The following is a 13,845-nucleotide window of genomic DNA, read 5'->3' as shown; positions in this document are numbered from 1 at the left end:
AAATAATAATTAAAATAAAATATCTGTTCCAATTTGTGTAAAATTTATTAAATGTATAAAAAATTTATTTAGAAATAAAAATGTATTACGAATTACTAATTATAAAATATTTCATGAAAATAAATTAATTAATAAAAAAATAATATGAATAATAAAAAAGATTTTTAATACTGATATTGATAATAATTATTATTACTAATTTCTAGAGGGCTGTGTTTTGCAGAGAAGATGAGTCGAATTGATGGAGGCTACTTTTAATAATAATGAAAAAAGTGTAATTTAAAAATATCACAAGTATAATTAAAAAACATCATTATTATTATTAGTTTCAAGAGGGCAGGGTTTTAGAGAGAAGGAGAGTTAAAGTTATGGAGAGGTGAGCTCATTATAATAATAATCAATGCAAAATCATACATATAACTATAATAATAATAATAATAATAAGTATTATTATTATTAGTTTAAGTTAGCAACACATCTAAAATCACTCATAGCATCTTTAACCTTTGGAAGTCTGATCCAAAGAGGGAGAGGTTAAATATTACTGGTGATATCAGTCCTGGATTATTCATCACAAATCAATCTGAGAGCATTGCATTGTGGGATAAACTACATCACTGAACATGAACAGCACATTTTGCACAAGAGAAGTAGGTACTAGGTATTCCATGTGAACAGAAAATTCAGATAAATGTACATGTATGTACTACATACTGCAGAAATATTAATAGTACAGTATAGTAATATCACACCCTATACACACACACACAGAAATGTGTGTCTCATCTAAACAGCTGACTGAAGAATGACATCATCATGACTCCTGGTGATGTCATCACATCACGCTGACAAACACACACAGTCACACACATCTAAAACACACTGATGGACGCGTTTCTGATAGAAAGACAATTAATATTCAGTAATATTATCAGATTTAATGCACTGATGCTATTCGATGAGATCAAAATTTGACCCGAATTTAGCTGAATAATGACACTATTGTCTTTAGCTGAAATTAAAACAGTGTAACAAATAATCAGAGCTCTAGTTATAAGTTAAAACTCAAAAAAAGGGGAAGAAATTAGATCATTCAAGGAATATTGTGGTCTAATAGCAATATCTAAATACACTATGCTCATGTCACCAGCAGGGGGCAGAACACTGAAGATAATGAGCTGGTTTGTGTTACAAAGCAAGATTGCATTCGAGATATATGTCACTTCCTGCTAAAAAATTGCGATTACAATTGCACAATCAATTGTAAATTAGTAAAATAATAAAATGCCACAATGAGCCTTAAAACAAGCCTTTTATAACAAACATTATATAACAGATACACAAATATCTAAATCACAAATTATCAACACGGTCATGTGAGTAAACACTAATCTTTTCCATGCAGAACACGGCCGATTAGACAGACTCTGTCCTGATCCTGGGATTTAAGGCCAGATTTCACAACAAACAGTGTTTCACACTGATCATCCTGACTGATGATTCCTGAGCCTGTCATTCAGAAAATTGTCTGAAACCAAAATGCAAAAACTTTGGGTTTTAAAACACATGGAAATATTCTGAGCTCTGACATAAAAAGTGACTGTGGCTTAAGAAACTGTTGCCGTATTAAAGACTGTAAGGAAGTTCAACTTCATAATCCTCATTAAGACCGAATGAGAGGAATGTGAGAAATATTCACTGACTGAATGGACGTTACATAACCAAACATTGTTCAATATGTATGGTGTGGTTCACAGTTCGTTATAATCCTGATTTGACTAAAAGATGCAAAAGGAATCACTACAACAATAATGCATGATCTATAAACACTTCATTTAAATAATACAGCATTTTTTATCATTACATAAATGAGAATTTGAAGATTAAATCTGCTTAATTGTCATGAAAACAGCCACAATGGGGGAAAAAATTGAATGGTCCTAAATATAGTTTTCCTTTTGTTAATTAAAAATATAATTTCATCATTTGATTTTGGGGTGAATCACCCTAAAGCTTCTTTATGTGCATGTGTGCAGATGTTACAGTGCATTAATACATCAAACAAATGATTTTTATGATCCTATTAGGCAAAAAAAAACACAATATCTGATCAGCAACTTTCATTTTCCAGCCAAATTATTCTCTAACCTACTTTTAAAGTGTTTCGTATGAAGTGACGAGTAGTTTGACCGACCAGAAGTAAAAAAAAAAAAAGTGTCCTATTTCAGCGGTGTGTCCAATCCAAAGCCGCTTATTTTTGCGCAGTAGTGTGTGTGTGTGGGCTGATCTCAAAATGCAAGTCCCCCACACACTTTCACTCTTACGAAACACACACAAGACGCTGTAAACACACTGTTTCTCTTTCCTGAAACAGCGCAGAAAGACCATATTAAACTGCACAAACCTCCTTTAGATTGGATGGTGTGGGACATCTAATGCTGAAGCTGATGCCCGTCTCTCTCTGATTCACAAGCACAGGCCTCTATTCACCGCAGGCATGTTAATTGGCAGCTGAGAAATGCAGGACAAAAGCAACATTCAGCTGAAAACACACACATCGGAGGAAACTGAGGCTCATTTTCTCTTCATTACAGCTACTGTTTATGAAGCACAAACTAATCGATTTTAACACCATTTTATTTGTGTGTTTGAAAAGTCAAGCATTATTATTATTACTAGTGCTCATTTTAACTTCAGCGTTTTACTCGACTTGCATCTGGTATGAAGATCTGTCTCAGTTCATTAATTTGTTCATTAAATAGAATCGTTTGTGTGGTTTCTTTGGCTATGTTCATGGTGAAAGCTATACATGAATTATTCAAATTTAATAGAAGATATTCATGACCCGTTTTTCCGTATTCGGAAAATTTGTATTAACTTGATAAAAAAAAAGTATTAGTACTTTCCTCAGACGAGTAGAATTATTGCAATCCACTCGAGTTATTAAATTTGATAATAGATACTTACAATATATTTAAGATTTAAAATTCTAAAACTAAATTTGGATTAATTTGATTAAAAAAACATTTAAAAAATTTCTGAGAGAAGTACAACTATTGCAATCCTACTGTACTGTATAAAATATCTAACTACAAGTGTAAATGGGGTCTAAAATGATAAATTTGCATGATGTTAAGAATGTGTCAAGTCATACATTAGTCTGAATTGATCTAAAATTAGATTTTTTTATGCAACTGACTTTAATAAAAGTTATGACCTTCAAGAAAAAAAATGAGATGATTAACTTGTAATACTAGTGTAAGCGGGTTATGCAACAGGCGGTCAGAAATGCATGTGACCGGACAAGCAATCACAGTATATTAGGGAATTTGTGCAAACTTTGCTGTGCAATGTGCATTTTTATTTTGTGCATTATATAGGCTAAATAACTACATTGATGCATGTTATGTTAGTCACAAAATCAGAGACCGTCCCCTTAAAGTTAGAAATCTGATCACAAGTGGTCACATTTGAGATGTAAATACAGGTGTAAAGGTGATAACGGGAACATTTTCCTCTGAAAAGCCTGAATGTGAGAGTAACAAACGCTATCAGAAAATCGCTAAACGTGCAAAAGACCCTGAAGTTGTGTGAATGTAAGAGTATCAAATATTGAGTTCATGATCATGAATACTTCAGAGCACTTCAGATACCTGAGACGTGAAACTCGCATGAACCGAACCAGCAAACGGGCCGTTAAAACAGCATTAATATGCTAATGATGTTGATTCCAAGTCGCAGCCCATATGAGCTGAAGAAACATCCAGCTTAAGACACACAAGATGAGCTCAAGACATTCAGAAGATGCTAAAACTCACACCTGAATAGAAACGAGTGCGACTATCAGACGAAACACTGGATCCTCACATGCATTAGATCACATCATCACACAGACACAAACCCTTGCACACATCTTTAACACACCTGCAACACACTGGGGAAACACACCGGACTAAACGCAGTAATGTTCATGAGATCTTACCGTCCCCTGCTGTCATGACGGAGGCTTGCTTTGAAGAAATGAAGCTCTGCTGTGTCTTGTGACTGAACACACACACACACACACACACTGCATCTGCAGCGACTCCCTCTCTCCTGACCTCACTCACATTTAAAGGAATAGTTCACACGAAAATGAAAAGTCTGTCAAATCTGTTATCTGAGCATAAATGACAATGACATTTCAGGACTTTGATGGAGTGAAAGAGCATCAGTGATTAAAAAGCCTGTTTACAACAAGGGCGATGACTATTATGATAAAGATATAGTATTACTGTAAAATCATTCTAAATACAGAAGAATAGCAGAGTTCACACCATAACTATAACGATAACGGCACAAGGCAAGGCAAGTTTATTTATATAGCACATTTCATACACAATGGTAATTCAAAGTGCTTTACATAGAAGAAATTAAAAAAATCTAAAGAAATTACAATAATTAAAACAGTTTAGAATAGAGAAGTTAAAACAGAGAAACGATATAGTTGGAATCACTTTTTTACAGCTGATGAACAATAAAAACATTGGCAATCAGAATCCATCCTCGAGCTCGAGCATTTAAAGCGACAGACGACAAAACTGCAGCGCTTATAATAAACAGGAGGATATCGTGCGCTGGTGTGGACGCTAATATAGGTATCGTTCTTGGCAGGTTTTTTTCTTGAAGGTCATAACTTTTATTAAAGTCAGTTGCATAAAAAAATCTAATTTTAGATCAATTCAGACTAATGTCACCCTGACAAAGGCATAAGCCGCAACGCGTATGTCTATCTGTCACCAATTTTATTGATAAAAGCCATGATCAAATAAAGGCTTTTTAACTTTTTTTCTACACAATTCGAGTGCCTTGGAGTATTAATTTGTTTTTATGCAGGCTCGCCCATTTCTAATCTACAGTGAATATTTGTATTTAGTTATTGCAATTAAAAATGTAAAGTTTAACCAGAGTAAGGTGTTGGGGGGTGCTTGAGAGATGTCAAACCCTATGGGGTACATGCTGCAAAAAGTTTGGGAACCACTGCACTAAACCATGGTGCAATTATAGGATGATTGACACGAAACATTGTGGGTGCTTGACACTTTTGAAACAGTCATCACTTCTGCCATTTATATGTCTGTAAGTGCATATGGATGTATTTTTTTTTTCATATGCATAATGTACTGTAGAAAGGGAAAACGTATTCCTGTTTGTAAACTGTGAAATGCTGATGAACGAAGTCTTTCCACATTCCACCGTCTCGAACGAAACCAAAACTACGGTCACAAAACACACACACAAAATCACACGCACAATGAAACTGGGGCAGCGAGGAAACAATAGCTGAACAACGGGAACAATCTCACCAGCGAGCAATTCACACACATAGAAGAAACCTCAGTTAATGCCCCAGTAACTTCATATAGCACCTGAACGCGCTTTTAAAGCCGACAGCATCTGTTCCTGCTCACACACACATCACTGCGAACACGTCAAACAAAAGCAGGTTCACTCACCTGTGGACAGGATCATGTTCCCAGACCTCTGGACTTCATCAAACCTGCTGAAAATCACATTCAACCTGAACAAAACAAACAGGAGACAAGCTTAATACAAGGTTAAAAAGAATATTTCAAACACAAATATACACTAACACTGTCACTATTTTATTTGTAACAGAAAACAGCTGAGAAAAATGAAATGTGTTATTCCAAAATAAATCATAAAGGGATCAATAATTCTTATACATTTAAAAAAAAAAAAAAAAATCAATTGAAGAAAATACAGTATGTTTTGTAAAATGTTGATGGCAGTGTTGTCAAGATGCAGTGATTTTAATAATAATTATATCTATATATCTAATAATAATCAAGCTTTGAATGTTGTTTATATATGTTTATATGTCTATGTGGTGTTTAAGACAAACCATGTGTACATTCATCAGTCAACAGGATTGCTGGGTATTTTTTCCTTAAAACTGCAGTGAACCAAAGACGGTCTCAAAAAACGCCCGTTTTCTACTGTCACAAACATGTGACCAATCCCGTCACAAGGGGGCGTGGCTTTTCTCCACTGACTTTCTATGACGAACGATGCTGATTTTTAGAAGGCAACTGTGTTCAAACATATATGGCTGAATTTACATTAACACTAACATTTACACTTGCTATTGTGTCGTGTTTACTACAGTTGAGCGAGTGGATCAGGTAATCCGAGCTGCTGTGAGTGAGTGGAGGCGGGGCTAATTTGTATATTCATGAGTCCACGTATACTAAATTAAGTAAGGGTGTCGAGTTACATTCAAGCTATTTTAAGGCATGAAGACGGGAAAAAAACGCTTAAATATGTAATTTTGATTCTCAAAGATGAGTTTTAAGGGATAAAGTTATTGACTACAGGAGGACTGTAATGTGGTTGTATTACCGTGACTGAGGGAGTCCCTTTTTCCCCAGATCCATCCTCACTCTTTCTCCCACATGTCTGTAAATCTCCACCAGGCAGTTCATCGCACCGTCTCGAACCTGAGGGGGAACATATTTATTTATTCATTTAGAAGAAATTCATTTACATAAAAAAAAAATACAGTACATTGTAAAACACAGAATAAAACAAATGCCACATAGAGATACTGATCTACCTATAACTATGTTCAAAAGTACTGCATAATGCACAGTATACACCCCACGATTGTTTTTAAACATTACCACCGACACACACACAGTCCGGTGGGAGAGAACAAAGTTTTCAGTAGTTGTGGAACTCCAGTAAATCAAGGCTATTTTATTCACTTTAAACATCGGATGACGTGATTATTTTCTCTTTAATATAGATGATGCTGCATCATTAATAAATCATGAAAAATAAATGTATTTATGATAACCAATGTACTTTTGTCACCGATGTAGTCCTACTCGCTATGTTAGCGATTATAGCATTTACCCTTGTTTTATGCAGTCTATACGTTTACTTTAACTTGTTTAAAACCGTTCCCTCACACACACCCATAAAGTGTACGCATACACACTACGTGTGATTAACGTTAGACTAGTGCGGGTGCGCATTTAGATTTCCACACTTTCATTGTGTGATTTAGTCGGTTTATATCATATTTAATCTAATCTAATATCACACGAAGAGTGCAGTTTTTCCCCAGATATTAGCATGATAACAAATGTGATTTTGAATATTTAGTCAGCTTTTTCATTGAACCAGAGAGAAACTTTGACGAGAAGGATAATGGCACGGTCTCCATGCTACACTAATAATAGTAGTAAGTACACATATCCTTAGAAAGTACAATTTTGCCTGTGTTATTGGTGTCCCCTTAAAAAATTGCTCTTGAGAAATGTTATGTTTACTGTCCCCCCAACATTTAGATGATATTTACGCCCCTGCATCGCTGTCACCGTCACTGTGAACAGCAGCAGGACTGAAGGAAGCCATTGGCTGCAATGGCGGTTTTAACCTTCCTTGTCTGGGGGTGGATTGGGATGTTCAATGAACGTGTAGTGAGAACAGCCCTGCTAACACCTAACCAACACACCTCGCATCACTTGAGCTACCCAGTTCAGGCTATGGTGCAATTTTTGGAAACCTTCATATATTCCAGTAACAAAGAAAGAAAATATTAAAGGGATCATATTATGCCATTTTTGTACAAGCTAGTATGATTCTTTAGGGTCTAAATTAAAAGTTTGTAATATACTTTAATTAAAAATTCTCATTAGTATTGTAAGAAAACACTTATTTTACCTGGTCAAAAACAGCTCTGTTTTCAGCATGCCATTTCAGTGCATATGCCTTTAAATGATAATGAGCTTTGCTGACTCTGCCCCTCTGTTCTGTGTGTACACCGTTTGAACACAATAACCATAACGCGTTGTTCATTATAAACGTGGGATTATGAATTATATTGAGAACGTCGTACATAGAAAACATGCCGTAATGTACCCTGAGTGTAAACCTTAGACCCATTCAGCGTGCAAGCGATTTGCAAAGATTAATATAAATATTAATATAAAGGTTCATAAAACGTTACACTCACTTCAGTTGTTCTAGAGGTTCAGCAGCAACACTAATAGCTGGTACCGATCCTTTATTCAGGAAGCTTCTTAGCAAAACCAGCTTTATACTGACCCTCGTTTATAAAGCAGTCTGGTGTGAAATGATTCGGCAAACATGAGAGCATTGACGTTGCTCGTGGGGAATATTCCCTTCGAAAACAAACTCAGCCACTGCGTCTTCAGCGGTTCGGATTTAGGAACATTAAAATGACTGTGTTCGTGATTACACCCAAGAACAGAACACCACAATCGCTTAGACGCCATTCTGCTCATAGACAGTGCTCCAGCATATCAACAATGACCGCGCCGGTCCGCGCAGACTATGATTGACAGCTCTCACGAGCGAGGGCGGGTCTGTGTTGAAACGCTGCTGTCAATCAACAATCGTGGGAGGGGCTTCCGAGCGAGTGACGTCACACGGTCGAACGGCTCGATTTGAGGCAGGGGAAAACATATAAGGAGATTAAAACAAAAACACTGGATGGATTTTTATCATTTTATGATGGTTGTGTACAGGCACTGCCAACACACATTTCAGTACAATCAACTTGTAAAAGTGCATGTACCATTATATGACCCTTTAAAATAAAAGCATCAGCTTCCTCCTTTCAGTATTTGAGCTTGCACACAGACAGCCATTTACTCTATACTGAACACATACATGGCATAACATGATCAGCAAATGTATAAAAGTGTCAAAATATATATATAATGATGTAGTTAATTAATAACACCCCACAACACATGAAAACCCCATATGTGGGATTTTAAAATAGCCTTGATCATTTCTGATCTACCATTAACTATGTTCAAAAGTCCTGCTCAATGCACAGTATACAGCCCACGATTGTTTTTTTTAAATATATGTGAAACTGTACACAATATGCAATACTAAACAATTGTACACGACTTCACTATACTGCATCAAGTAATTAAATATATATATGTTTAAATTAGGCCTGTCACAATCATACATTTTATGCATACAAATAATTGTGAATAACATTAATTCTGTGTTCATGTCACTTGTATATTTTTATACTTATATAATATAGTATAAAAATAATAAAATAGACCCATGTGATTTACTTTAATGCTGTGCAAATTAATATTAATATAATATAATCTTATTAAACCCACACACCTTTTTTGTGCAGTGTTTTTTATAATATTTGGTAAAAATGTATTTGAAATTTAAACTGAACAATTAATACGGTTATCTTAAATTATTGCAATCAGATTGAATATTACAATCAGATGACTAATCAGTAATCCAGACAGTCCTAGTTTAAATAGTTAAAGAATAGTTTGTTTAAAATAATACATGAAATATACATATAAAGCTCAAATAAAAAGACTAAAGTTGAGTGCACAGTGGTTTTTCCATATATATCCCTTTTTAAGTAGCATGTAAATATGGTAACCATTCATTCAGTAATGTTATATAATCAAATGAGCATGTTTATACCATCTCATAGTCGCCTCAATGTCAGTCGCAGTCCCTAGGATCGCCAGCAGGAGGAGCCATAGACCACCACACTACAATCCCAGCCATCTCATGACACCGAAAACAGAATAAAAGTCTGTAGATGTGAGGAAAAACACTCTCACCTGACTAGTGGGGTCTCCCAACAAATGACAAATGTGAGGAACAATCTTGCTAAGGGTTAAGCCGTGGGCTCCATATCTGCAGCACAAAGGAAAAAGACAATTACAATAAAATAGAATTTTAAATTAAACTAAACTGTAAATCTGACGGATGCATACACATTAAGAGTGGAAATAAGGCAAAAGCAAACAGCTTCTCTGGTCCTGTTGTTTTTATGTCTGAAGCCGCCCAGCATTCGGTCCCAAACATACTGAAAAAAAAATGTTTTTATCAGTTTTAACCACAGTTTAAAAATAGTTTTACTTTAAAGCAGGACAAAAGTGTTTCACCTGTGGATTGGCCGCTTGGTCCATGATTTTTAACAGAAGTGACTGTGCTTGATCTCGAACCTGGTCCTTAGAATCACCTAAACGATCAATTAAACTGGGCAGAACTGAGAGAAGAAGAAACAACACTTTATATAATAAAAGATTATTAGCATCTGCATTGTTCTGAGAATCAACAAACGTATGAAAATGCATATGTTTATTTATAATACATATTATTATTAAATAATTCACCTGTTCCTATTTGTGTTTTGAAGCGTTCCTGTAGTCTGGTCACTAGAGCGGACACTATGTCCATTCCCAGCAGAGCCACCTTAAAAAGACAAAACAATATTAATCTAAAAATAAGATAAGATAAAAGTAGGATATTTTAATAAAAAGATCAATAACTTGCATTACAAAGGACATTCAGTAACATTTTAAAGTCAAAACCGCACTGAAAACTCTTTTTTTGAAAGTCGGAGAGTGTATGCAAATTCCAAGAGCAAAGGATTATGGGTAATGCCAACTGTACTGGATTTTAATGTCAGATAATCACAAAAATAAGAGTCCTTTGTGGTAAATAATCACTGAATCCTTTCAACTAAAACATAGTCAATCAAACAAGCACAAAATATCACATAAACAGCAGTGTTTCTCGTTCATCGCTGTCACCATCACTGTGAACAGCAGCAGGACTGAAGGAAGCCATTGGCTGCAATAACGGTTTTAACCTTCCTTGTCTGGGGGTGGATTGGGATGTTCAATGAACGTGTAGTGAGAACAGCCCTGCTAACACCTAACCAACACAACTCGCATCACCTGAGCTACCCAGTTCAGGCTATGGTGCAATTTTTGGAACCCATTACATTCACCAGTAAGTAAAATCAGAAAGTACTCATATCAAAGTAATAACTCTCATTGCCGGACGTACATTTTAAATCCATCTCATTGACTGTATGCAATTGCATGATTAGCCAATGCATAAAAATTGTCATAAAAAAAGATATTATAATAAATGAACTTGCCTAAATGAATCAAATAAAAATATATTGTGATTATGGCACTGAACTGCATTGCATTGTTCACCAGCAATGATTGCATGTTTTGTTCAACTGTTTTGAGGTATATACAAAAAATTGGAATTAATTAGCAATTAATTAATTTTAATTTTCTTTATCTTTGAATCTATGTGTTTTTACACTTAGATTATAATTATATGCGACTATTATCTAGACTCTGGCGGCCTGATATAGTCTAATCTCTGCCGCCAACAGTTTCATAATGAACTGAAAATATTAAAAAAACTTCTCATAATAACATAAAATGTCTCTAATGTTGCTTTGGTAAAGTATCTGTAAACGAACTAAAAATCTAAAGCGCAATATGGCTTTGTGCCCTTATCAAATGGCAACAGACTGTGATTTAAATAAAGTAACTTTTGCGCTGCGTGTTTCAGAGCGTAGTGAACACTTGTGATCCCGTGTTTTCCGCGTCTCAGAGCGGCTCAATCTGCATATGTTGAATTTAGCATGAATTTACCAGTTATATACATTTGCATAATTTCAACATTTTTGTAGGAAGTTGATTACTAGATTTGTAATGAGACCGTTTGTAAAGGTGTTTTCCCGCCAAAATAATAGTTCAACTGCAGTTTGCGTCAAAATAAAAGCTCAACTAAAGTTTACATCAAAATTCCTTCAAAATAAAAGTTAAACTAAAGTTTGCGTCAAAATAAAAGCTCTCAACTAAAGTTTACGTCAAAATTCCTTCAAAATAAAAGTTAAACTAAAGTTTGCGTCAAAATAAAAGCTCTCAACTAAAGTTTGCTTCAAAATAAAAGCTCAACTAAAGTTTGCGCCAAAATAAAAGCTCAACTAAAGTTTCCATCAAAATTCCATCAAAATAAAAGCTCAACTGCAGTTTCCATCAATATTCCTTCAAAATAAAAGCTCAACTGCAGTTTGCCTCAAAATAAAAGCTCTCAACTAAAGTTTACGTCAAAATTCCTTCAAAATAAAAGCTCAACTAAAGTTTGCGTCACAATAAAAGCTCAACTAAAGTTTACGTCAAAATTCCTTCAAAATAAAAGCTCAACTAAAGTTTGCGTCACAATAAAAGCTCAACTAAAGTTTCCATCAAAATTCCTTCAAAATAAAAGCTCAACTGCAGTTTCCATCAAAATTCCTTCAAAATAAAAGCTCAACTGCAGTTTTTGTCAAAATAAACATTTGGAAGCTTGTTTCCGCCACTGAATAAAAAATAAAAAAGGTAATTGCAAATTTTTATCTTTTTATTTGGGGTTCATGTCCACAGACCCCCCAAGAGGAACAGAACTCCATCCCCATAGTCTCACAAAATCCTGTAGGAAACACTGCTATATATAGGGTTGCATGAACCAGATGCATGCTTTCTACACAACATTCAGTTGTGGATTACATGCCACATTTAAATAACCACATGGCTTTATTACAACATTAGAATGTTTATTCCATCACATTCGTCCTAACTGTGACTTTGAGCATGTGTGAGGTAAAATAAGATGGCCCGTGTTGCAGTGGGACCCCTCGCTGTCCTCATTACAGAGAGTGGGGTGATTACTCTCGGCTGGGTTTCCAGGCCAGCTGTGGGACGAGCGCTCTGATTGGCTGAGGAGACTCAGGCGTTTGTGAGCCGTTAAAAGGAGTTTAGAGGTGTGATGAACACATGCACATTAACTCTTGCACAATGCACATTAATTCATGTTTATTAAGAGCTTATACTTCATCACAGATCTATCAAACTAAAGACTGATTATCGATTCGATTTATCTAATTAAAAGGTCTTTTATTCCCCATATGTCTCTGAGAGTGTCATTACAGTAACATTAGTACAGCAGCGCTGCTATTACAAATGCATCACTCATGCTGAACTACATTCACTGTACTAGCCACATCTTTTGATGACTGCGAGTGAAATCCGTGGGATGGATTTCAATATGTGCATTAAAGGGATAGTTCACCCAAAAATAACCTCATGTTGTTTCAAACTTGTATGCAATTCTTTCTTCTGTAGAACAGAAACTTGGGCTGCAAAATGAAAAAGATGCATTGACAAATAAGCTGGAAGAAGCGCTGATTTTTATCCTGATTTCACTCTGCATGTGTTTTATGAACTTTAACCCTTTAAGTGTCACCCCCCTTTTTTTGAATATACATGAAAATGCACATTTCGAACTTAAATGGTTGTAATTCAAGAATGCTTTGGAATATAGACGTAAGATTGGTCTCGTTTTAAAGAGGACATTTGGCAGATTTTTGTTGAAGTGAAATAAATTAAGAAAGTGAAACAGAAAAAAAGTTATAGAAGTTTGAGTTTATGAAAATGTACAATGTAAAAAATTTAATTATTCATATTTTATAGAAAATATATATTTTCAAAACCTGGGCGACTCTAAAACTGCAAAAAAATCAAAGTAAAAAATCTGAACAAGTTGTGTTTCAAATTTTAGGTTGATATCTCAAAAAATGAGCTTTCAGTGAGATTTTGTTTGGGCGCAGTACCGAACGCTTCCACTAGGGCACAACCAGACCTGCCCATATAAGGGCGCCTCCATTTCCATATGTGTTTTGAGTGATATGAACCATTATTTCCACAATTTTCATACAATTTATGAAGTAGACATTCTATTCAGAAGTAATATGAGAAGTTTGGCAGATTTTGATATGAATTCAACCTCTAAGAAACACATAAAAAGAACAAGTATGTGCGTTATAGCTCGCTGCCACATCACAAATGGTGAATCTATCATTTTTTTCTTTGTTTTCTAAAATAATTGAATGGATGCTATCTTTTGAACTCTTGGCATGAAAACAAACTGAGGTTTCTACCCTTCTTTCATGATTTTTCA

At 35.1% G+C, this 13,845-nt stretch overlaps 1 protein-coding gene and 2 non-coding genes across 3 annotated transcripts in view; 2 read left to right on the top strand and 1 right to left on the bottom strand.

Moving 5' to 3' along the window:
* Positions 1-13,845, bottom strand: part of LOC130071443 (CLIP-associating protein 1) — a 104,017-nt gene that overhangs the window by 79,189 nt on the left and 10,983 nt on the right. The window contains exons 3-8 of the mRNA XM_056236279.1: positions 10,212-10,290; positions 9,981-10,084; positions 9,810-9,901; positions 9,654-9,729; positions 6,403-6,500; positions 5,496-5,560 (exon numbers count right to left, since the gene is read on the bottom strand). Of these exons, the coding sequence (XP_056092254.1) occupies positions 5,496-5,560; positions 6,403-6,500; positions 9,654-9,729; positions 9,810-9,901; positions 9,981-10,084; positions 10,212-10,290 (514 nt within the window). The remainder of the gene's footprint in view (positions 1-5,495; positions 5,561-6,402; positions 6,501-9,653; positions 9,730-9,809; positions 9,902-9,980; positions 10,085-10,211; positions 10,291-13,845) is intronic.
* Positions 7,443-7,573, top strand: LOC130071471 (U4atac minor spliceosomal RNA). Its single transcript, XR_008804005.1, has one exon. It is a non-coding gene; the product is annotated as a U4atac minor spliceosomal RNA (small nuclear RNA).
* Positions 10,689-10,819, top strand: LOC130071470 (U4atac minor spliceosomal RNA). The gene has a single exon (XR_008804004.1). It is a non-coding gene; the product is annotated as a U4atac minor spliceosomal RNA (small nuclear RNA).

This window comes from Rhinichthys klamathensis, unplaced genomic scaffold, assembly GCF_029890125.1.
Source record: "Rhinichthys klamathensis goyatoka isolate OS25496 unplaced genomic scaffold, OSU_Roscu_1.1 h1tg000444l_1, whole genome shotgun sequence".
NCBI classification, from domain to species: domain Eukaryota; kingdom Metazoa; phylum Chordata; class Actinopteri; order Cypriniformes; family Leuciscidae; genus Rhinichthys; species Rhinichthys klamathensis.
This window is presented reverse-complemented; position numbering and strand designations above follow the sequence as displayed.